At 40.6% G+C, this 24,453-nt stretch overlaps 1 protein-coding gene across 1 annotated transcript; it reads left to right on the top strand.

Moving 5' to 3' along the window:
• Positions 1-3,747: 3,747 nt before the first annotated feature.
• LOC128500583 (beta-1,3-galactosyltransferase 2-like) lies at positions 3,748-23,952 on the top strand. The gene is made up of 2 exons (XM_053469766.1): positions 3,748-3,906; positions 22,454-23,952. The coding sequence occupies exon 2, from the start codon at positions 22,541-22,543 to the stop codon at positions 23,720-23,722; it is 1,182 nt and encodes a 393-aa protein (XP_053325741.1). The 5' UTR covers positions 3,748-3,906; positions 22,454-22,540; the 3' UTR covers positions 23,723-23,952.
• Positions 23,953-24,453: the final 501 nt, after the last annotated feature.

Genomic DNA, 24,453 nt, shown 5'->3' with positions numbered 1-24,453 from the left:
CAACTGAATAAGACATACAAACCCTGTATTTGCAGGTATACATAAATAATGTATGGAAACATAGCAGATATGGATCAACAGAATAACACACAAACCCAGATTTGCAGGTATAGAACAATTGGAATTCACACAAAAACTCAGGCATATATCACAGGTTGCACAAAGCCAGCCCTGGCATCCACATTGCCCACATAGAACCTGACCAGCACCCAGATAACACACATTGGACTTGCCATCTTTGTCCCCAAAAAGCCCAGCATAAGTTAACTTTGCCCCCTAACAGCTGGCCTGGGCCATCTTTGTCCCATAAACACTCTGCCTGTGCCATCTTGGTCCCCAAGGCTCAAACACCCCACTTGTGCCATTTTTGCCTTTCCACAAATCAATAATACATCTATGATACACACAAACACTTACAGTCACTCACTAATTCAAACTTTCATTCACATAATTCATTCACACAATAATTTATTCTCTCACTCATTCACACAAATCATTTACACATATTCATTAATGCATTCTCACAAGTTCATTAATTCTCTCCCTCATTCAGACAATTCATCCACACATTAATTCATACTCTCACTCATTGACACAATTCATCCACACATTAATTATCTCACTCATTCACACAATTCATCCACATTATTTCATTCTCTCACTCACTCACACAATTCATCCAGACACTAATTTATTCTCACTCATTCATTTCAATGTCCTTATTACCCTCTTTCTCACTATCTAACCCATCTTCCCTCTTTTTCTTACTATCTACCCCCTCTCCCCCTTTCTCACTATCTACCCCCCTCCCTCCCTTCTCACTATCTACCCCCTCTCTTCTCACTATCTACCCCCTCTCCCTCCCTTCTCACCATCTAACCTCTCTCCCTCTCCTCTCCTCCCTTGTAGTTCACTTACCTTCCAGAAGTCCTGCGGTGGGAGAGCAAGACCTCTGTCTCGCTGCTCTGCTTCACTGCTGAGCACTAGAATATGATGTCATATTCCGGCACTCAGCATGACATGCCTGCACTGCAACCGAGCTAGAGGCCTCACGGAGGAGACTGAGGGGTGCTGAGCGGTTGCTGAAAACTTCATGAGCGACCACTCGGCGTCCCTCTCTCTCCTCCGTGTCAAAATAAAAATAAAAAGACGGTGTCTCAATTCTGGGACAATGCATTGCGGGACATGTGATCACCCAACTTCTGTGTCCCTGTCTCCTATCCCACAGCTCCACTTCGTCTTGCTTTTTCTTCTTCCTCTGTCTTCTTTATTCCTCAGCTTCTCCCTCTGTTTTCTTTCTTCCTTCACTTCTCTGTGAATCTTGCCTCCTGGGGCACCTCTGCTAAATGGCCAGGCACACCCTCTCCACCTATTGGAGGAATGGGGAGAGGCTGTCCATGTGACTCTGCCCTTTTGCAGAAGTGCACAAAGAGACCAGAATAATGCAGATAGATTCTCAAGGAAAAAGCTTATTTTTCTTCATAAATATGCAGAAAAGCTTATTTTTCTTCATAAATATATCTCAAAAGAACGTGCTTTTAGTCAATAAGATGAGTGGCAAGCTATACATTTTTACATTCCATGTTAGAAGAGAAAGCCAGAGGACAAAATAAGAAGACAAAAAGAATGTGCTGGAGCTAATCTCAGTTAGAATTAGCTTGTTGCTTGAGGGAGGGAATAAGTCTCATTGTTCTGGGGATTAATAGCACATTATTAGTTCATCGGGCACAGTATCTTGGCATAGGAGATATGGAGAAGAAGACACGCAAAAAAAAAGTTTCTAGGTGTGAAAAATGATTTTAGTTATTCTACCATGGGAGTACTGATCAATACAAGGCTTTAGTTTGGTGGTCTACAGCCCCCTTTGAACATGATGTAAGCTCTTCTATATGGAGAAATACAAAAAGGGCACAAAGAATGGTGGAGTAGTAAGGCTAAGCTGAAGAGAAGATGACGGTCACAGCTTCCTGTTGTCTCTGAGTGTTTGAGATGCTTTAATGTATGCATGATGTGTCGGAAATACCTGTATGTACTAGCTGACACAGTACTTTGTTGATAACTTGCAGAGTTAACCCTTCATCTATTTAACTTTGAACGGCATGTGACTTTAACACCAGCGTTTCACTTTGCCTTTTCTGGTTATATATATATATTTTCCCTCAAACAATAGAACAGCAGATATCTACACAAGACTTTATACTTTAGTTTTGTCTCATGCTGATGGTATGCTTAAGGGTGTGCCTCCTGTACTCAGTGCTGTACTCAAGAGCTTACAGTCTAAGGGAGTAATATGAGTAAATGAAACAATAGGAGGGGCAAAAAGAGGGAGTAGTAGCTCTTTTGTAGCAGTAATTATGGCTAAGTGGTTTCAGGATGCAGAAGAGGATATATGAATAAAATGAACAGAGGGGTGGGTTAGTGCATGGTTTCAGAAGGTGGCGAGCACACAGCTTTGAGAAAGGCTACAAGTGAAGAAAGAGAGAGGTGATGCAACATCAAATCTGGAGAGCATGGTCCTTTGCTGGCAGTATCATGAGAAAGCAGTGAAATGGGAGGTCTGTATGAACAGACCTTGCGCTCCCTTCGTTTTTGGGTGGTTTAACGGAGATCTATGAAGAACAGACACCAGGCTCCCACCACAGAACCAATGTAAGCGATTGGGAGAAAGGGGAGAGATAGAATAGGTGGTATGAAAATGGAAAAATAAAGAGAAATATATAGGACAGCGATGAGGTGTAGAGAGAAAGGTAGAGAGAGAAAAAAGGGGAGAGATAATGAGAAAAATAAATTGGAGAGATAAAGAAAAAGGTCGTATCAAGGTGAAGGGAAGAGATAAAATATAAAGGAGAGAAGTAGAGAGAAAAGAGAAATAAAGAGATGGGAAGATCAAAGAAAAGGGGAGAGACAATAAGAGAAGTAAGAGGGGTAGAGAGGAAAGGGAGAGATGAAGAGAGAAAGGTAGGGATACAGAAAAGGGGTGAGGCAAAGAGTAAGAGAAATGATGGCCAGAGGCTAATAAAATGACACGTACCACGCTCTAACATGTTTGTAGCATGCGCATGTGTGTATCGAGCTGATACACTAAAGATACACGAGCAGCAATAAAGGTACGTGGGAAGCACCATCATCAGACTACGCCCGGCAGGACTTTGCTTTTATTCACTTGGCATCATTTAGCAAAAAGCCTGAGAGCTATTAATTTCCTATCCACCCTCGTCTCTCCATTTGATCCTCAATCCGACTAACAATAGGTTTGCTCTTTTGAAGGTAAATCTCGCTTTGGTCCCTCTTAGGCGAAAGAGCCAAGGGCCTGGTGCAGCCTTAACTTGGCTCATGTCACACAATTAGTCACCTTCTCTCTCTCTCTTCTTTCTCCCCTCTCCTCCCTGACAACATGAATACAGCCTGTTTATATGAATATATATATATATATAAAGGCAATATATACATACAAATAATAAGTAATAATAACTCTGCATTAAGTGAAATAAGAAATGGAGATAAATAACCTCAAAAATCGTATTCAGCTCCTCTGGAGCCGACTCCAGCGACTAGGGACTTTACCACTGTAAGCTGAGGACACTTGTCTGCTATGACTATGTAACCGGCTGCAGTAAAGGCCTTTGTAAATGTTGTGCGTACAGTACTACGGTAGGTACACCGATCGCGCTGTGCATCGCGTTACCCAGCAGTACAGCGCCGGCGGGCTGTCGGTGCGATGCAGTTGTTCGCCCCGTGTGAATTGCTGGGCAGTGAAGTCACAGCTGCACGGATACCTCCTGTCGGCACATGCGTACAGCGGGCAGCCCCAGAGCGCAATGGGGGACAGAGCTGGAGAACCGGAGGGAGCTGCCGGGCAGAGGGAGTGAGCGAACCGGCTCCTCAGACCCGCCATGGCAGACTTTGGTAAGCACTGATAAGCGCGGGGCGGGAGAGAACGCTGCCAGGGGTAATGGCGGGTGTATTTCCCATTATTTCTGCGAGACGCGGAGTGAAGAATGACATTTATAGCGGGGAGGGTCCTGGAGAATGGCCAGCTGTTATGGGGTATGTTATACATTGGAGCTGCGGAGGATTTCGTGTGCTTAAAGCTACCTAAAGCAGGGGGTATTCTTATAGGTTGGAGGCATTGCTTGTGGATGTGTGCATTATTTGTGGACGGGTGCATTGCTTGTTGATGGGACACTGCTTGTGCGTGGGGCACTGCTTGTGTTCGAGTGCATTGCTTGTGGATGGGGGCATTGTTTGTGCATGGGGGCATTGTGGATGTGGGCATTGCTTGTGGTTGGGGCCGTTGCTTGTGGATGGGGGCATTGCTTGTGGATGGGGGCATTGCTTGTGGATGGGGGCATTGTTTGTGGATGAGGGCATTGTGGATGTGTGCATTGCTTGTGGATGGGGGTATTGCTTGTGGATGGGACACTGCTTGTGCGTGGGGCACTGCTTGTGTTTGGGTGCATTGCTTGTGGATGGGGCATTGCTTGTGGATGAGGGCATTGCTTGTGGTTGGGGCACTGCTTGTGTTCGAGTGCATTGCTTGTGGATGGGGGCATTGTGGATGTGGGCATTGCTTGTGGTTGGGGCCGTTGCTTGTGGATGGGGGCATTGTTTGTGGATGAGGGCATTGTGGATGTGTGCATTGCTTGTGGATGGGGGTATTGCTTGTGGATGGGACACAGCTTGTGCTTGGGGCACTGCTTGTGTTTGGGTGCATTGCTTGTGGATGGGGCATTGCTTGTGGATGAGGGCATTGCTTGTGGATGAGGGCATTGCTTGTGGTTGGGGCATTGCTTGTGGATGAGGGCATTGCTTGTGGATGGGGACATTGTTTGTGGATGGGGGCATTGTTTGTGGTTGGGGGCATTGTTTGTGGAATGGGACATTGCTTGTGGATGGGGGCATTGCTTGTGGTTGGGGGGTTGTTGGGCATAACAGATGATGCTGATGTTTCTGGCTGATGTTGTCAATTAGAGTCAGATACAATACGGTCTGTTACCGGGTCCCGGGATATGCCATTATACATTCATTCAATATGACAGCTCTTTCATATCCTCAGAAACGCTTTCATTAAGGACAAGCATACCACCGGCATTAATATCAGTGGACATATAATATATATATATATATATATTATATATATTATTATATAAATATTTCACTTTCTTAACTCATGTAGGTAACTGACGGCAACCGAAGGATGCCTGGAATGTAATCATGACCCTATTTGATTCTACAAACTGTTTTACAGCAAGAAAATTGTATTAATGTCTAAGATAACAAGACCAGTTCCTAAACTTTTCACTACAAACACTTTTTTTTTTATAAATTTCCCTCTATATTGTTTGATTGCGCAAGGTTTTTAAAGGCTCTTTTAGTGGCCTTCGTTATTTAACCTCTGCCCGGGGTGTGAAAGGGCGTCCTTGTAAATGGTGAATCAAATAACATAGCCAGGTGTGGCCTTTCTGTGGAGACACATTGCCAGCGCATTATGCAATGCAGCACTCATTTCAATGCATGTATTTCGCAAACCAGGCCTCTTACCAAAGATGCTTTAAACATTCGGTAGAGCTGCTGTCCCGCAAAGCACCATAACGTGACGTAAAGGCACACACTTCATGGTGTAAATGAGCTGTTGGGGACATCAAAGACATTGCTTATAAGTGGCCCATTAAGCAGCGGGATATGATTTTGTGGTGGGAGGCTTGTTGCCCCCCTGAACTTGCCACCCTAGACCTGGGCCTACTAGGTCAAAATATGTGTCTGCATGGATCATGCGTAAATCATATGTATGCGGGGCATAAATCAGGTTTTGCAGTAGAATGGAGGTTCATGCCAGGTTTACGTTATCCAGTCTGGCATTTAAATGAAGCCTGCGTTAGGTGCAGGTGCATCTACACTTTGCTCAAACCACAGTTTCGGAGAGGCTGTTGATGGAAGAGGAAGTTCACATTTGCTTTGAGGTCAAGGAGAGGCCCTGAAAAAAAGAACCCCTGATCAAAGTGTTGTATTATATGCCGGGACCCGTGTGTGCTGTCTGGGGAGGTTTTTCAGAGTCTGGCTTTCCCGGGTCTGGCAGGGAGTTTTAAGTTAGGGAGTTTTTTGGCTGCCCTTTTTGTTTTGGGGAAAAAAGGCATCTGTTAAGCGCTGCGTAAACTGTTGGCGCTATATAAATAAAAGATAATAATAATAATAATAATCTGTTGGATCTGATATATAGTACTGTGCAAAAGTTTTAAGCAGGTATGAAAAAATGCTGTGAAGTAAGAATGTTTCAAATAATGGATGTTAATTATTTTTTTATTGTCTAACAAAATGCAAAGTGCCTTCAAACAGCATCAATTCTAGGTACAATTGCACAGGGATTTTGTATGCATGTAGTTAGGTGCACGATTAAACGATTATAACAAACTGGTGCTAGTGAAGCATGGTGGAGGTGCCTTGCAAGTTTGGGGCTGCATTTCTCCAAATGGTCAGAGTTAATGATCTCATCAATGTTGAGAAGTACAGGCAGACATTTATCCATCATCCAGTACCATCAGGGAAGCATCTGACCGGCGGCAAATTATTTCTGCAGCATGAAACATACAGCCAAAGTCATTAAGAACTAACATCAGCGTGAAGAACAATGAGTCCCAAAAGTGATGATATGGCCCCCAGAAAGCCCTGAGTATGTGTGGGATTACATAGAGAGAAAGAGAGCGAGAGAATGAGGCTGCCAAAATCCACGGAATAAGAGTTGTCTGCAAGTGTACCTGGAGGAATTGATGCTGTTTTGGTGGTCACACCAAATATTAGTTTGATTTAGATTTTTCTTATTTTCACGTGCAATGTAATGACAGTTTTTTAATGATGTTCTGAATTTAGCTCTGTAAATAAAGTACATTTTAGTCATGCCAGATATTCCACAGTAGCTGTCACCTGACACAAAAACAGGTATCAGTTGAATGTTGCCTTATAAACGAAAAAAAAAGTTTCTACGTTTTATGTAATTAAACATTTCCAAAAAAAATACAGAAAAATATAGAAATAATGGAATAACAGGTCTAAAATATATTTGCTAAGCATGTAAGAAATTGCTCAATATTTTGTCTAAAACCAACATCACCTTTAAAAGCTGTCTTTAACATGTATGCTTCTTGGAAAAAAGAAGAGTAGGTTAGCATTGACACCACATTAAACTTCCTTTATCTGCAGACATGGAGGCTGCCATTGCCAACCGTAATATATTTTTAGGCTCATTTCCTTACTGAAACACCACATTGAGCCGATTCTTTCTGGCTTTCATTGGCCAGAGCGCCTGGCTATGTGATCAGGGGCGTAACTAGAAACCTCAGGGCCCCGGTGCGAGAATCTGTTAAGGGCCCCCCCACCCCCAACCCATCTATCCCTTTCTCACGATCTACCCTCTCCCTCCCAACCCCCCCTTCTCACTATCTACCCTCTCCCTCCCTACCCCCCCTCTCACGATCTACCCTCTCCCTCCCTACCCCCCCTTCTCACGATCTACCCACTCCCTCCCTACCCCCCTTCTTACGATCTACCCACTCCCTCCCTACCCCCTTCTCACGATCTACCCACTCCCTCCCTACCCCCCCTTCTCACGATCTACCCACTCCCTCCCTAACTCCCCCCTTCTCACGATCTACCCACTCCCTCCCTACCCCCCTTCTCACGATCTACCCACTCCCTCCCTACCCCCCCTTCTCACGATCTACCCACTCCCTCCCTACCCCCCCTTCTCACGATCTACCCACTCCCTCCCTACCCCCCCTTTGTAGGTCACTTACCGTCAACTCCTGTGTTGGGAGCGTGAGGCGTTTGTCTCGGGTGCCGGCGCTTCACTGCTGAGGGCCGGCATATGACAAATGCCTCACGCTCCCAACACTGCACTCTGGGCAGCGCTGAGGCAGGCGGCTGCGGCACCAGTGGCGACGGCGGCAGCGGCGACGGCGGCAGCAGCGGCGGGGAGCGGAGGCATCCTGGATTTCTGTCAGTCAGGGGGGCCCAAGAGTTGCCGAGCAGTCGTTTTCAGCAACCGCTCGGCACCCCTTGGGCCCCCCTGACTGGCAGAACTCCAGGGCCCGGTCGCAGTCGCGACCCCGGTAGTTCCGCCACTGTATGTGATTAAGACAGATCTGTTCTAATGTTTACCACAGCCAGTATGATAATGATCACTTTACCAACAGATGAAAAAAAGAACAATTTACTTCCTTCAATCCAACCGCATAAAGATTCAATGTTTTTGTCTAGTAGATTGGGCTGAAATAACAGAGCTAGAACACATACATGGGGCTTTTTCAGAATGTGCTTGTTGAGCGCGTCAAGACGCATATATATTAACCCCTTAATGACAAAGCCCGTATATGTACGGGCTCATAATGCATTGTTTTCAATGGGTTTAGGGACCGCCCATTGTCCTTAAGGGGTTAAGCCATATATAAACACACCTGTAGCTTTAATAATGTATAAAATAGGGTCTTAGAATCAAATCAAATCAAGTGTATTGAAGTATATGTTTCAGTTAAATTTCATAATGGCGGAAGTATATTTTTCTTGACCACTAGTAACCATAGACAATGAAAGAGCTGATCCTTTAAAAAACAGGATATTTGATCTACATGCTACAAAGAGGCTCAAACAAGGAAAATGAAATATTTAAAGACCATTCTCTCTATTCTCACATGAGATGCGTGCTATGAAACTGCTATGCCTTGTACTTTATCTATTTTTACAGCCGTTGGAATGGCCACGAAACTTTGGCCACTTCTGTTTTTTTTCTTCTTTTTTAACCCTTGCTTTAAATTCCGGTTCTTAAGTTGTTCCTTTTCGGAGACGCAGCCATGAACCATAGCAGATGTCACTTTGACTTTGCCAATTACAGAACCAGGACATTCCCTATTCATTCTGATGGGATGTTATCCAGTATTACTGGTTTGGGTAGCAAGACCAAAAAATAGAGTAAATTCTAAAAAGGAAACATATTGTGCCACAACGAGGAATGAATTATTATATAAAAATAGTAAAACAAAAAAAAATGCAGAGCCACACCTTTTGCACAAAGTACTACTACATTGAGCTTCAGTTAGTCCAAAGTGTGATGCACTATGCAGGTAAGTTAGTGAGATCTTGCTCCAGTAATATTATTTAGCCTGTTTTCTGCTAGTTTAAAGGAAACGTTTATTACATGAACTCTGTAAAGTAGCCTGTTTTGCAAGAATGAATGAATTGATTGCAGTCACCCTTTCTCTATTTATGACAAACTGAGATACGGTGGCATTCATAAGCATTATTAAAACATATAATGTGAAAGAAGTGGGTTCTAAAAAGAAATTATGAGAGGCACATGAAAAAACAAAATAAGAAATACTGTAAATAAGTCTGCATAAACAGATAATATAATATTTATGTATATATATATATATATATATATATATATATATATATAACTAGCTAAATAACATGTATAATAATTAAATAGTCATATAATAATATATATTATAATATATATTATAATTACAAAACAACAGACCGGATCCACTACAGTTTTACTGGAAAACAGAATCTCCATGCAGACAATATTAATGACAAACTACATCATTTATATATAGTTTTAGCCTCCCATACTTGGTCCTGGAATTTTGTGAGACCTTTTTTTTTCCTTTTATATGACTATAACTGAGTCTGTTTATTGTCTTTATTGGATTCTAATTTTCTCTCTAGTCCTGCTTTTTAGTAGAAGGCTATTGTGATTTCGTTATAGCTAATATTATGTTACTTTTGCATTGTTTTTTGTAAAGCTGTTTTGTATACCTTTTGATTCAGAGATGGCTATACTTTAGTCTTGATTTGGTGACCAATTTTGAAGGTAGACTGAATTAATGTTGCAGTAGATTTTTGTCACAGCAGAAGCGCATTGCAGCAAATGAGGTATAGCCAGTAGTGGGGCATTTATGTTTGTTTCAATGTATCTTCACTCTGTCCTAAATGAATATATTTACTTTGATTTTACAGCAAATAATGTTTAATGGCCAATACAGTTAAGTTCTAAAAAAAAAATAACCATTACATTTATGTGTTAGATACAAAGGACGGAAGTGACCATATATGATTAGATAAGAACCTGTACCTAAAGAAGTTTCTGTGAATATAGTGTGATTAATAAATAAATGTATAATTCACTTACGAATACTTTAGTTGCATAAATGCTTTGGCATAGCATGTGCATAGCGGCTCCTGTTTTATGCTGCAGGGCTCCGAATTGAGGTTGACAATGGTTTTAACTTGGTATACTTTTGTCTGTGCATATGAAGCTGTCTATATTGTGCTACATTTCCTCAGACACATCTTGTGAATTCCATAAAAATATGTCAGAATATAAGATAAACAAATACTCTGCATACCCTGCTGAATCTCTTGATGAAAGCTCGATTGCTTTCAGAGTGGTTCAACCACATATTATAGTTTAGACAGGTAGATGAGTCTCAAACTATATATTCACTACCACCACTAAAATTCATTTTTTTGAGAGGTCCCTGTAAAGAGCCCAAAGTTTCTAATACAGCATAATTCCACCGATGCTCTTTTTCTTATTTGAGAAGCTAATATTTTATTCACGTAAAGACTATACTGTTTTCCAGCTTCCATCCGCCACACCCATACAAACCATTAGACAGAATAGCATTGCACTTTGTACACTGTTTGCACAGTCATTATTCTAATAAATCTACCAAATAGGAGGATTTAACACTATCAGTTTTATTTCCCAAAGATAAGCATTACCATTCCCAGAGCACTTAATAGTTATTTGCCTTGTAAAATCACACACCCTCTGGCCAGAGTTCCATTAAAAGTCCGCAAACCAGGGTAATAAAGGTAGCAGCATGTAGATATCCAGAGCTTGTGCCAACGAAAGCGGTTTCGAAGGGTAATGAAGTCAGCATCAGACCAATAAACATCAACAAGGTAGTATATGCAATAAAAAAATCCTAATTTTATTCCAATAAATATAAAAACATTCCTTGGCAGTAACGAAATAGTAGAAAAGTGAAGACTAGGTAACCAATCTGCCTAACACGCTTCCTACCCAACCCCAAGGGTACTTAATGATAAGCCTCATTCAATAAAAATCCACAAAATAAACAAATGATCAGCAAGTGTTGCAAAGGAAAAGTAAACATTGCGTAAGTCATATGCCTGCCACAGCTTTATATGTAGTTGTGATTTCAGTGCAGGAGAGGCAAGTGGTTTCAAATAGGAGTCTTACTTGCCAACAAATCGGCCGCACGAGTTCATAGGCAGACAGATGGACCGTTTATATCTTTCTGCATTTGTGTGTTATGATCATTAATGAGAGATGTTTTTAGGTAACATGATTATTACTTTAAAGAGTAAACGTCTGCATATTTAAACGTATTACAATATCTTACACATGCCTGTAAATCCATAATTATGGGTGCCATTAGCAGCATATCAAAAGGATGCACCAAGGAACCTTGGAATCTTCTTCCACTACAGATGATACAGGTGCCTCTAACCGTCCATCTTAGTAACCATGGATCACAGTATCCTTCTTTTTTTTCGTTAAGCCTCAAACGTTTCCACTTTCCCTGCATCTAACTTTGTTGGCACAAATTGCCGTGGGTCCTGCTTCACAGCTCTGGCCCTGGGCAGCTGTGCCATTTAGGCCCTCAAATGAGTTTTTACCAAATCATGATGCAGAAATCTTTTCGTGGAATAAATAAGTCTGGTTGCACTAAAGCCAGATGTCTCTCAGGCTTATAATACGATGTTTATCTAATATTGTCAGAAGCTTTAATTTAACAACCAGCATAAACCTGGCAGGCAAGTATCCAACACAGAAAAAACACATTGTTGCTGCTGAAAATATTTATATACCAACAGAAATAGCTGGCATTAAAATACTGGCAAAATACCGGCAAAAAAACACTACTTCCTTTTTTTTAAACTGATAAATGTGTCATTGGAAATAAAAAGAAAAGGGACATTTTTTAAAGTTAGAGGCCAACAGAAGTGAAATAGATCGCCAGCTTTGAGACTACCCAAAGCCTGAAGAATTAAAAGCTTACAATCTGTTGCAAAAAAATAATGAACCAGCTCAAAGTGTGTATATTCTATTATTGAAATATAGTCTCCAAATTCACAGGAGGGGCAAATCCAGGTTCTTCATTTTCAGTATCGCAGAAGGTCTGTCTCAGTCGAGAGGGTAACGAAACAGTTACATGCCAGGCTGTATTTAGACCGTCTCAGCAGTCTGGACGACTGCCAGCCTCAAGCATCCATTTCGTTGATATGAAATATAAACACCTTTTATTTTCCAGCGTTGAACATAAAACTTGGCTTTCCATTTATGTTGATTCTATATGAGGAGTAGATCGTTGTCCTGTAATATCATAATTATTATTCAATTAAACTATATAGTTAACGTATTTCTAATTTTTACTGTATATATTAAATTTGTATTGGTTTGATAATCTCTGTTTTTGCGCAGGGTTTATTTAGTGTTTAATGTCGTGGTTTTATCATATTTACAGTCTTCAGCTGTTATGCGTTTCTTAGGAATCCATCTGTTAATGATAAGTGGAAATTATACATGCGCTGCCGCCATTCTGTTGTTTTTCTCTTTGCCTACACTTGCTGCAGGGGAACAGAATTTAATAACTGTTTCGAGATGAGTCATGTGTGGTTTGTTGTGCAAACAAGTTTAGTGTCAGTTGGACTGCCATGAGTTTATTTCATTCCAGCTTGCCTGTTTACTCTTCATAATCTGTTTGTCATTAAACAAAATTGGGATCATCCATTGCTCGAAAGTCGAGACTGTTCGGCTCATAGATTTACATCTATCTATCTATCTGTATATATATATATATATATATATATATATATATATACAATCCTGCTTAAACTTTTTTTTATTATCAGCCACCAATCACCAGTTCTTGCTAGTTGCGTTAATCTACTCTCGCCCTTAAATTTAGTTTTTTTTTTTTTTTATATAATACTGGTCAATAATGGTGAAAGTCTTGTTTCTAAGCAAAACAAAAATGTGTTTGACTTAAAAAATGTGGCATATTTATTCTACTAGTGCCTGCTTCCCACCTGGCAGCAGGCAGTTCCAGGTTTTCTGCTCACATGCCAGACGCTCATGGTGTTGCAAGCGAGTGTCTGTGTGCTTCTCCTGCATTCTCCCCTAGCCTTTTCATCACGCTTAGGGTGTGAAGCCAAGTGGCATTGAACAACAAAATAAAAAACCACAGCTGGTTTTATCCCGCAGTTTATCAGCAGGGATCACACGTTTCAGAAGGACTGTCTTTGGTGTTATGTGATAGACACTGAAATCGAAAACCATTAATAGAGCCAGAAACAGAAGGGGAACGGTAAAGATATGGTAGAAAATATTTTTAAATTTCAGGGACAGTAATTATCTATGACAAGTGACAGAAAATAGAGGGGTGCATTCTTTTAGAACCAGGTCAGTAATTTCCAGAGTACTTGTGACTCAAAAAAGTTTACATTTATTTCATAAATCAGTAATGGTGAAGGTTAATAAACGCATATTTCCACAAAAAAATAAGTCATCTGGTAAACAGAGGCATTACTTTATAGTCACATCACATTATTTAATCAAGTCCTGGTGGTAATCCCATTGCATGGAGTTCCCAGCTATCTTTGTGGCTATGTGATACATATTTGTATCTGTTTGCCTCTATGATATACACTATATGGAGAAGAGTATTGGGACACCTGGCCATTACACCAGGGCTTGACAAATTTGTTGTGAATCTAGGCGCCAGCCAAAAAAGTTAGGAGCCAGGATTTTTTTTAAAACTAACAGTTGGTCAGGAGTGATCTGATCATCATCAGCCCACTTACTAAACTCACAGCATTTGACCTGGAAGCACCCTGGACTTTCAGATCAGTGCTGTTTTTCATTGTTGTTTTTTTAAATTATTTTTTTGATAATTTTTTTTTTAACTCTTTCAATTCTGATGTTCCATTGGAGCACACATTATCAATGATAATGAGTAATTTAACAATAGTGTCACAACCACCTGCACATTCTGCCCAATCCCCTGATACCAAGAGAGGGGTCCTTAGTGACAGAGAACCAGGACTTAGAGGATCCCAACAGTAAGGAGGCCAAGTGCGGGCAGGTAGATATAGGTACTGAGTAGATAAGGTGAAGGAATCTCCAGACGAACCCCACAGGTAGAATAATGCCGACCGGTACCGGGGACCGAGAGATCGGGAACCCAGCGTCCGGGAGCCGGATCCGTGACAGCCGGATCCGTGACAAATAGGTAATAATCTTTTAAATGACCTTCCTCATGGCATACATTTTGGGTGCGTTATTAATATGTGTATATTGCTTATTTTAATCTGTAAGCGTATTATACATAAATTAGTGTAAAGAACTGGAAAATATAGGATTTGGTGACATAAGCACTTTTAATTTGCACAGCATCTGTCTCTTTAAGTAACTTATTTTCTTTTGTATTTTCTTGGGGATCATTAACTACATAATGAGCTGTAGGATAATTGCATTTATAGGAAATGTTTTATCACAATACATTAACTAAACACTAAGCCTTCCTGATAGGAGTAACTTGTCAGGTTAAACACACGGTCAACCCACGCGGAGCTCTCTGTTTAGTGACTATCTTATACTTGCCTCTTTCTCTAGACATATTCTTATTATTCGGACATTCATTTCCAACGATCTATGTAAAAATTCCAGTATGGCAGCTTTCCCTTGTAAAGGGACAGTTTATTGCCCTATGCAGATTACCAATATCATTAACATAAAATCTATACACACTTTAATGTCCTTTTTTTACCTTTAAGGGAAAAAATAAAACATTTGCAAATAGAAGATGCTCCAGAGCTGCAGCGCACCCCTCTACTATTTGCACTAGTGTTGGCTGCTTAAAGCAGCTAGTTGCTGGCAGGAGAACTCCCATTGAAATCAATGGGGACACTTTCTGTGCATGCATGTAAGAGTTCTAGTAAGATTCCCTGGAAATTTGACTGGAACTGGTTGTTGGTGATTATCTGCACACACACACATACACACACACACTGAGGGTAGGCTTGTGTGGAAATGCACATGGGTGATTCTGATTAAGTAACAACTTGATATGCAAGTGGCTCCTACAACGCAGCTAAAGAAACATTAACATTGCCTTTTGCTGCCATGGCAACAAAGATCACAACTTTATCAATACACTGGCCATTTGCAATATAGTTAAATATAGGAAGTAAGAATCTTGAAGAAAATAATAAAATTTGGTGCCCAGATTAGTATGTCCAGGGTTTTTTTGCAGAGTCAGGAAGATCTCCCTGATGCTGAATGGGAGATCAGAATGCCTTGTCAACAGGAGCCAGCAACACTCACAGCCCCCAGAAGGACTCAAGAGAGGAATAAAGACCCTGTTGGAGTCTCTGATCACAGCCTACCCCCTGTTGGCTGATCACAGGTACTGCGATCTGTGATGTAGGGCTAATGTCTGCAGTCTGTCACCTGCACCTTTTACAACATTAGTCTTTGTTAACTAGAGGAAAGGTATGTAAATACTGCTAAGCACAATACAACCACACTCTGTCAGGCCATACTGATTTGACAAAGCTAAGGTAACTTAACATATGACATACCTGGTACGTCATCCAAATAAAATGCCACTACGTCGCCACAATCGTGATCGGGGGGCACTGCTGCACCTGCACACCCAACCCGAGCCCCCCGCCCCAAGCCTTTAATCACTCCCACGGAGCGATGCTGTAGCCTCAAAACACACTCGCTGGTAAACCGGTAATCATGTTTCCAGCTGCCACAGGCAGCTTCAGGGAAGGGGGTTGTTTGTTGATTGGGTGTGGGGACCTGCCACAACATTCCCCTGGTTCCTAATTGCTCCATGAGAGAGACAGTGCAGCGTTAATACCCATTTTGTACGTGGCTCTGCTGCCAGGCAGACCAGCAACAGCAAAAAAGAGCCCTCACAAGCCTTTTGATCACTCCTACAGGAGTAATCAAAGAGACACCTCCCTGCAATCGTTGGCAGCTTCAGGGACAGTCTTCAAATGTGTGGAGACCAGCCCCATCAAATGTGGGCTGATGATTATCAGATCACTTCTGGCCAATAGGAGTAATCTGATCATTATGGCATCCCCTGGATGACACTGCCCTAGAAAGACAGAAGGGTCATCTAAGGTAACAATGAAACCCCCCACAAATTATTAATAAAAAATACATAATTATTACCTGATCACTTGTCAGTCTCCCTGATCAAAGTCAGTGGCCTTACCTTGTCAAGTGATCTGATAAAAAAAGATTTCAAAAAAGTTTAAAAATTGAAATGCGCATGTTACAGTTTTGACTCCACAATATCTGAGAAACATGACTTGTCTATGCATGTGGGGTATTGGTGTACTCGGGGGGGGGGGTTACTGAACACAAGACCTATTTTGTTCTTTCACAAAAATAAACATGGTGAAACCACAAAGTGGATGTGAAAAATGATTTATTTTTTGTTAGACTAAATTTGGAAGGCGCTGGTGTGGAATCAGCCGCATGGGACAGGCCAATATGTCCCTAACTAGATTCCATGAGCTGTCTAGTTTTTGGAAATATATAGTTTTAGGGGGGTTTAAATGAAATATGTGACCTCTACCATGTCTCAAATGAGACCTGGACCCAGCAAAATGATCTGCCAATTTCCTATTTGAAAACTAATGTGCATGCTCCAATTTTGATTCCTTTACCCAGGGTTGTTTCTGAATACAAATCCCAAGTTTTTTCAGTAATTTCATGAACCCAGGGGGAAAAAAATTACTGAAATACTATGTTTGGATAGAATGGGTTTGTTAAAAATGAAAAAAAAAATTACTGCAATGTTTAGGACAGACTGGCACTAAAATGGTTAAAAGTGTTAAAATGCTCCTAGTGAAATACTTTGGGATGTCAACTTTCAAAAAATATATACTTTTGTTTAACAGGTTTTCTGGCCGCTATTGGGGCGCAACTCCCAGCATACCACATTTAAAAAAAAATCTTGTTTAGAAACAGTGACGCTCGTCATTCATATTTAACCTTGTAAGTACCAAAATAAATGAAAATACCAGGCATACGTGGTGTTTCCAAAAACAGGACAAATACCTAAATACACTTTTGGAGTTTTTTTCCATTTACACTGCTTATATATAGTTTTTATAGGTGAAACTGTCAAAATATTTCCTTTTTTCCTAATTTTCCCCACATGTTTAAATATTTCTCATACTAAATGATGATTTATATATCTATAATTGTTATTTCAAAAGAAAGCCCTACTTGTGCTGAAAGAAACAATATATAATGAGTTAGAATCAGAGTTGATTTAAGCCATAAAAAGCACAAAAACTGCTCTGGTCATTTAGTGCAAACTTGGTAAAAAAAAACTTGGTCCTGAAGGGGTTACCATTAACAAAACCTTTTGACATTATTATGCAGGGTATAAGAAAGGGTCTATTATGTTAAATCTTAGGGTAAAAATCCCATAAAACAGGTTTTCTCTGAGCTTTTTAGTTTTATTGTTATGGTTTCTTTGTAGTTATGTTATGTGATCTCTATAAGTTAATATGTAATGTATAGGTGCCTCGTCAGCACACACCTTCATTATACAAAGACTCAGGAATGTTATTGCTTAGCACTAAGTAGTGTAATGAGTGTTTTTCAAGAACAATACAGTAAGGCCACTTAAAAAGAAACTATAGAGTGGGCAGGTGCACTATATCATGCTGCTTTAAAATTATTAACTATGCAATATTATTAAAATAAAAAAACATACAGATTTCCTGCTCTGCCTCCGACAGTTTTGATTTAATTAATTAACTTCACTCTACGCTTCCATAAGTATATTTTCTCTATTGTATTAATAGTTAACAAAAACGTGTTCTGTCAGTTGGGTACCTAGCAATGTGTGCTAAGAAGGCATTTGTTACCTGAAGCAGAAGAGAAGGAAAATTTACATAAAAGTTTGCATGAGCGTTCTTTATTTTCCCCAGTGTGATTTACATGCAGGATATCCAGAGTTCACTACAGTTGTTAATCACATTTCTTAGCTGGACTTGAGACACTAAAGGGCCGTCGTAGCCATAGCTGATGTCAGAAGTGCCCGACATGAAGCCAGAGTTGCAAATACAAAAGCACTTTGCTATTTTCACAAAGGAAATAAGACACCTAATTATAAGAACTTAGATTGCGAAAAAGAAAACTGGTAAAATTAGAATATGACACCAGGTTACTATGTAATGCATTGTTAGTTACGTGTTTATGTTACATGTTGCATCAAGTGACACTACTTTGTGCGGTTTACAGAGAAAACAAGCTCCTGAAATAGCAAAGATTATGGACAGATAATAGGAAATAAATCCTAAAGTTACTAATTTATGTAAGTTTTTATGAAAAATATTATTTATATATATTACTTAGAACCACATGAAAACCATATAAAAATATTAAGACTAATTCAGTATTGTCACTTTTAGCCTTTAGGGTACAAATTAGCACACCCGTGATAACATAGTAACATAGTAGTAACATAGTAATTTAAGTGCATCAAGTTAAACCTTTCTACCGTTCCTTCCTGCTTTTGATCGTAAGAAAAAAGAAGACAAATAAAACCTAATTAAGTTTTATTTTTTGTAAATAATTCCTTCTTGTCTCCAAAACGCAATCAGATTTCTCTTTGTATCAAGAAGCCCTAAAATGCTTTTCTCTTCAGAGCGGTCACGGTGCTTCCTGGGGTGGCATTTCAGCGACATCATTGAAGCTTAGGAGGCAATCATTGATCTGCTGATCATTAAGGGGTTAATCATACTTTTTTTTACATATACATTTGCTGGTAATATTCAGTGCTTACCTTTCACTTTGCCTTCAAAGCATTAGTTTATTATAATCCTGAAATAGACCATATTTATGTAGCCATATGCTGTTTGGGCACTATATAACTAAACATTTACATCACATATAACTGCATTTAACTCTTAAATAAATTTAGATGTAGATGAATTATGGCAAAGGCAACACTACTGGTGTAGTGTTGGGCAGTCTATAACATATTTCTTAAACTTAACTGTTTAAGAAATAAGTTATAGAGTGCCCAACACTTTGCTTTACCTTAACTAAATGTATCTACTAAAAATGTATATACCTCTTATTTGTGTTAGTTTCAATCTGCACAATTCAGTTTGAGTTGAGTGGTTTACTAAAAAAGGTTAATACTTAGGAAGAGCAGACTCATAAAATAGACAGGGGCGTGGGATGTGCGAGAACAGGATGTAATTGCAAAACTTAACTGTATGCTAATATTAATATTTTATAGTGAGGTCTAACATACTGTTCTCAAGCAGGGGTTGCTGTGTATTTACCCACATATTTTATATTGGGGAATTCTTTGCATTGTATGTGATATACCACTTTGTTACATTTGCAAGAGTGTAATCTATGAATTTTACGTTACGTGGTGTGTTGGAGAGTGGTTTACCCAGACAGGGTGAATTGCCAATGAGAGAGGGTACATCAGATGGAAGTCTGTCCCTGACCTGAAGGCTATGAATATTGGCTGGATGTTTGTATGCTGTGACAGGTGGTTCTACAAAACATCTCTGGTCCTTAGAAAGTATTGTTTTGCAAGACCTTAACTATATTATAGGTAACAACTGGAGGAACACAGTTGTTCTCACTCTACATCCACTGAAAGAAATTACTCCAAGGTGTCTTTAAGGCCTGCTCAAATTCCCTGTCAATTTTGCCTTAATGTCTTGGCTTGATGAATGAATCACATACAGGTATTGGTTTAATTATTTCAGTGCCAACCAAGTTGTACACGCTTAGCAGCCAAGCACACATTTCATACATGGTGGCACTGTAGGGTCCACTCACTTTAGTTATTTACTACTGTAACGTAACTGTATGTCAACTGGAAAAAAAATACAAATCTGAAAAAATTAATTATTAACTTATAAATAAATTAAATATGTTTAAATAAATAACATTTACTGAACAGATATGGTACATCATAATTCCCATCACTATATACTGTGCCAGACATTGATGGTGGTACAGCGTAACTCCCATCACTATATACTGTGCCAGACATTGATGGTGGTACAGCGTAACTCCCATTACTATATACTGTGCCATACATTGATGGTGGTACAGCCTAACTCCCATCACTATATCCTGTGCCAGATGTTGATGGTGCTACAAAGTAACCCCTATTACTATTCACTAAGCCAGACACTGACATGGTATACCAATGCCCCTTTAGCAGCCTGCCTGTCCCACCTTTGCCCCTGAAACATTCTGCCTTTGCCACCTTTGCCCTGAAACAACCTGCCTGTGCTACCTATGCTCCCAAAGCAGCTTGCCTGTGCCACCTCTGTCCCTGAAGCATCTTGCCTGTGCCACCTCTGCCCCTGAAGCAGCCTGCCTGTGCCACCTCTGCCTCTGAATCAGCCTGCCTGTGTCACTTCTGCACCTGAAAAAGCCTACCTGTGTCAACTCTGCCCCTTTGGAAACCTGCCTGTGCCACCTCTGCCCCTGAAGCAGCCTGCCCGTGTAACTTCTGCCCCTGAACCAGCCTGACTGTGCCAACTCTGCTGCTGAAAAAGCCAGCCTGTGCCAACTCTGCCCCTAAAAAAGCCTACCTGTGTCAACTGTGCCACTTTAGCAGCCTACCTTTGCCACCACTGCCCCTTTAGTAGCCTGTCTGTGCCACCTCTGCCCCTGAAACAGCCTGCCTGTGCCACCACTGCCCCCCCCAGTCAGCCTGGCTGTGCCACCTCTGCCCCCCCTTCAGACTTCACTCTCCCACACTCACTTATGTCTCTTGCAGATTTCACTGGTCCGAGCATCACTGGGGCCGTGCAGATGTCTATGCGGCCCAACAACCGCCTAACGCAGGCCTGCAGGCACCCGCCACAGTAAGGAAACTTTTCACCGCAGGAGGAAGCAGGTGCCTGGGCGCGAGTTTCCTCTCACAGCGTGAGCTCCACAGCAGTAAGCTGCGGGCCCGCATAAGGTGGCCGTTGGGCCACTGGAAACCCCTCCGATGAGTGGCATCCAGGGCAGACCCCACCCTCCATTAGGTACGCTACTATTATTCCCCACTCCCTCTTTTCTGTTGCCACTGACAAAACAGGGTCCTCATTGCTATATTATGCCTGGGGATTTTTATGTCCTTTGTGCATTATTTTACATTTATCAACACTAAACTGCAGCTTCCATACTCTTGACCATTCTTCTAATTTACCTAGATCACTTGCCGTTTGGTTTGTTCCACCTGGAATGTCCACCCTTTTGTAGGCCTTTGTATCATCTCCAAAAAGGCCTACCTTACCATTAAGATCTTTTTTAATAAAAATATTAAAAAGTATATGTCCCAATACAGATCCTTGAGTTACCTCATTAGTAACAGGACCTTCTGCAAAATGCAGTGCAATGTATTTATACGTCTTCTATGAGGATGCTTTATGTGGCTCTGCGCCAATAGGAAAGAAGGGATAAAGACAAGGTAAAATAGAAAAATAGCGCACCGGTAAGGCTTAGAGCTAGCAGAGCGAAGAGATACCAAGAAGCATGTTCTCAATGCCTAATAGAAGATAGAAAACAACAGTAATAATATATTGTTGTTAGCACTTCAGTGACAAAAAAGAAAAAACAGAGCAAAACAAACATTAACGTCTTCCATGTGGGACAGTATCTGAAATATATATCTACTGCTCCTCTTCGGTATGCTATGGATCCCCTCTGGGTTTCGCTGCTTCTCTGGGTCACCACAGAGAATCTCTATGTCGTGAAAGTGGTGTTTAGGCACTTCCCACTCCCCTCCCACTTTCCCTACCAATTTTACCGCATTTGGGGCTAGCCCTTCATGCAATGTCAGAGAACTGACATGTCAGCAGGACCACCCATATCTCAGAATGGGATGGTTCCAGGTAAGCTCCCCGGGCTATTATTTTAGTTAGTCAGATAACTACCGACGAAAGGCTTACTGGTCTATAATTGTCTTCCCTGCTAACTTTTTATGAAGTCGCACCACAATTGCCAACTTCCAAGGAGCTGCCCTTGTCAATAGGGAAGTTTTTGGATTAGCAGTTTCCCTAAACAAAACAAAAAAAAAAACAGGAAAACAAATATTCCGTATCTGCCATCAGCAATTGGTTCATTGACCAGGCAACTTAATAGGGTTACTTGCTACGTCTGTGACCAACACTGTAAAAAGAATACGTGTGAGAAAAAGCCTGATCCTGCTATCATGCAAGGAATAGGGATTGTGACAACACAAGTTATTTAAGGATGAGGAATATTTTATGAGAAAGCAGTTATGGGTAGAGAAATGATTTCAGTTTCTAAAACTCAGGTTATGATTCTTTTACTTTTTTTATTTCTGCATTTTAGATGGAGATTCCAGACTGAAAAGGAACCAATGAATTATGGAAATATACAAGTTAAAGCCTTAGATATCAGAAGCATTGAAGACATACAATGACTCGTTGGATTAACTCCAGCATGTTTTTATGGAAGAGGCATCACTGCTGCCCACCCTGGCTGAAGTGGCATACCAGAAGTTTGGTGTCCAAATGCTTTGCAACTGGATTTTTGTCTTTGTTTCTTCTACTTTTCATGTTATCTATGCTTAATAATTTCAGCTGGTTTCCAAGGAAAATAGTTAGAGACAACATTCAGTTGCATAATCTGCGCTATTTTTCATCCAGAAAAAGTCATGCCAACAACTCTGCAAAGGAAGTGATCCTTAATCATTGGCAATTTCAAAATGGAACAAAACATTTATCTGAAAGAGGAACTGGCTTCCAGGATATGGTTGCAAGACCCCAGGAAATCCACCACTATGGTTACATCATTAATGAACCTACAAAATGTCAAGAGCACAGTCCTTTTCTAATATTGCTCGTAGCTGCTATCCCATGGCAGCTAGATTCTCGTCAAAGTGTCAGGCAAACATGGGGACAGGAAAATATTATACCGGGAGTCCGGATATTAAGGTTATTTTTGTTGGGCCGGAATGCCATACAGAAACGGGATAATGAACAGGCCATTGTGGATGAAAGTCAGCAATATCATGACATCATCCAGCAGGAATATTTAGACACTTACAACAATCTAACCACTAAAACACTTATGGGCATGAAATGGGTTGCCACATATTGTCCACATGCCCAGTATGTAATGAAGACAGACAGTGATATGTTCGTTAACACTGAATATTTGGTAAAAGTGTTACTGAAGCCAGACCTTCCACCAAGAACCAACTATTTTACAGGGTATATAATGAAAGGTTACGCACCTAACCGTAACAAACACAGTAAGTGGTACATGCCTCCAGATTTGTATCCAGGAGACCTGTATCCTGTATTTTGTTCTGGCACTGGATATGTCTTCTCGGGAGACTTGGCAGAGAAGATATTTAAAGTGTCTTTAACCATTAGACGCTTGCAATTAGAGGATGTGTACGTTGGTATTTGCCTTGACAAGTTAGGGGTTGCACCAGTGCCTCCACCTAAAGAGTCTGATTTCAATCACTGGAGAGTTTCATATTCTGACTGTACGTACAACCAGATAGTTACATCCCATGAGTTTAAGCCAAATGAATTGATCAGATACTGGAATCAATTACAACAGAACAAGCATAAGTGTGCCAACGTTTGATGTTTAGTGGGTTCAAAATCAACTTTTCCAAGAATATAATTTTATATGTCAATTAAGGCATTTTATAGTGTTTAAATGAGTTTCCTTACAAAATGGTGATTTTTTTTGGTTCCTTAAAATGAAAGACACTAAAACATGAAAATGGCGTTTATTGCTTTAAAAGTGTATTTATTGGGAATACTCATGTTTTTAGAGATTGTAACATGGAGGAAATAAAATCATCTATTTTTTAAGATCTTTTACAAGGATATGTATAGTTTTATCAATAGCACCAATCATTTAAAAAACTGGTCGTTTTTGTCAATAATTCACACTTGACACTTTGCTTTGCTAAATACATCAATGTGATTTGTTCTAAAGATACACTAACTGTTTTGGGCAAGTAGTAAACTCAAGCAATCCCTGGGCCCCCATCAGCCCACCTCACGCCCATCCCCATGTCCCACCCAATGCTCCACTCCATCTCTACCCATCACTCTGCCTTATGATATTCCCATAAGGACACCTTATGAGAGCAGAGGCTACACTGTACACATACACACACACACATTCTTTCTCCTGCTTCTCCTCTCCCTTTCCCAGGCACCACTAATTCTAGGGTCACCCCTGACACTCCAATAAGCTGACAACACCCACACGCACTCATGCTGACACCATACACTAACATGCTCTAACACCATACAGAAACGGGCACAAAAATGCTAACATCAGATTCCCACAAACACCTTACA

This window comes from Spea bombifrons, chromosome 6 (assembly GCF_027358695.1).
Source record: "Spea bombifrons isolate aSpeBom1 chromosome 6, aSpeBom1.2.pri, whole genome shotgun sequence".
Lineage (NCBI taxonomy): Eukaryota > Metazoa > Chordata > Amphibia > Anura > Pelobatidae > Spea > Spea bombifrons.
This window is presented reverse-complemented; position numbering and strand designations above follow the sequence as displayed.

Coding starts and splice junctions, on each gene's coding strand:
- LOC128500583 (XM_053469766.1), top strand. CDS start 22,541: ATGACTCGTTGGATTAACTCCAGCATGTTTTTATGGAAGAGGCATCAC.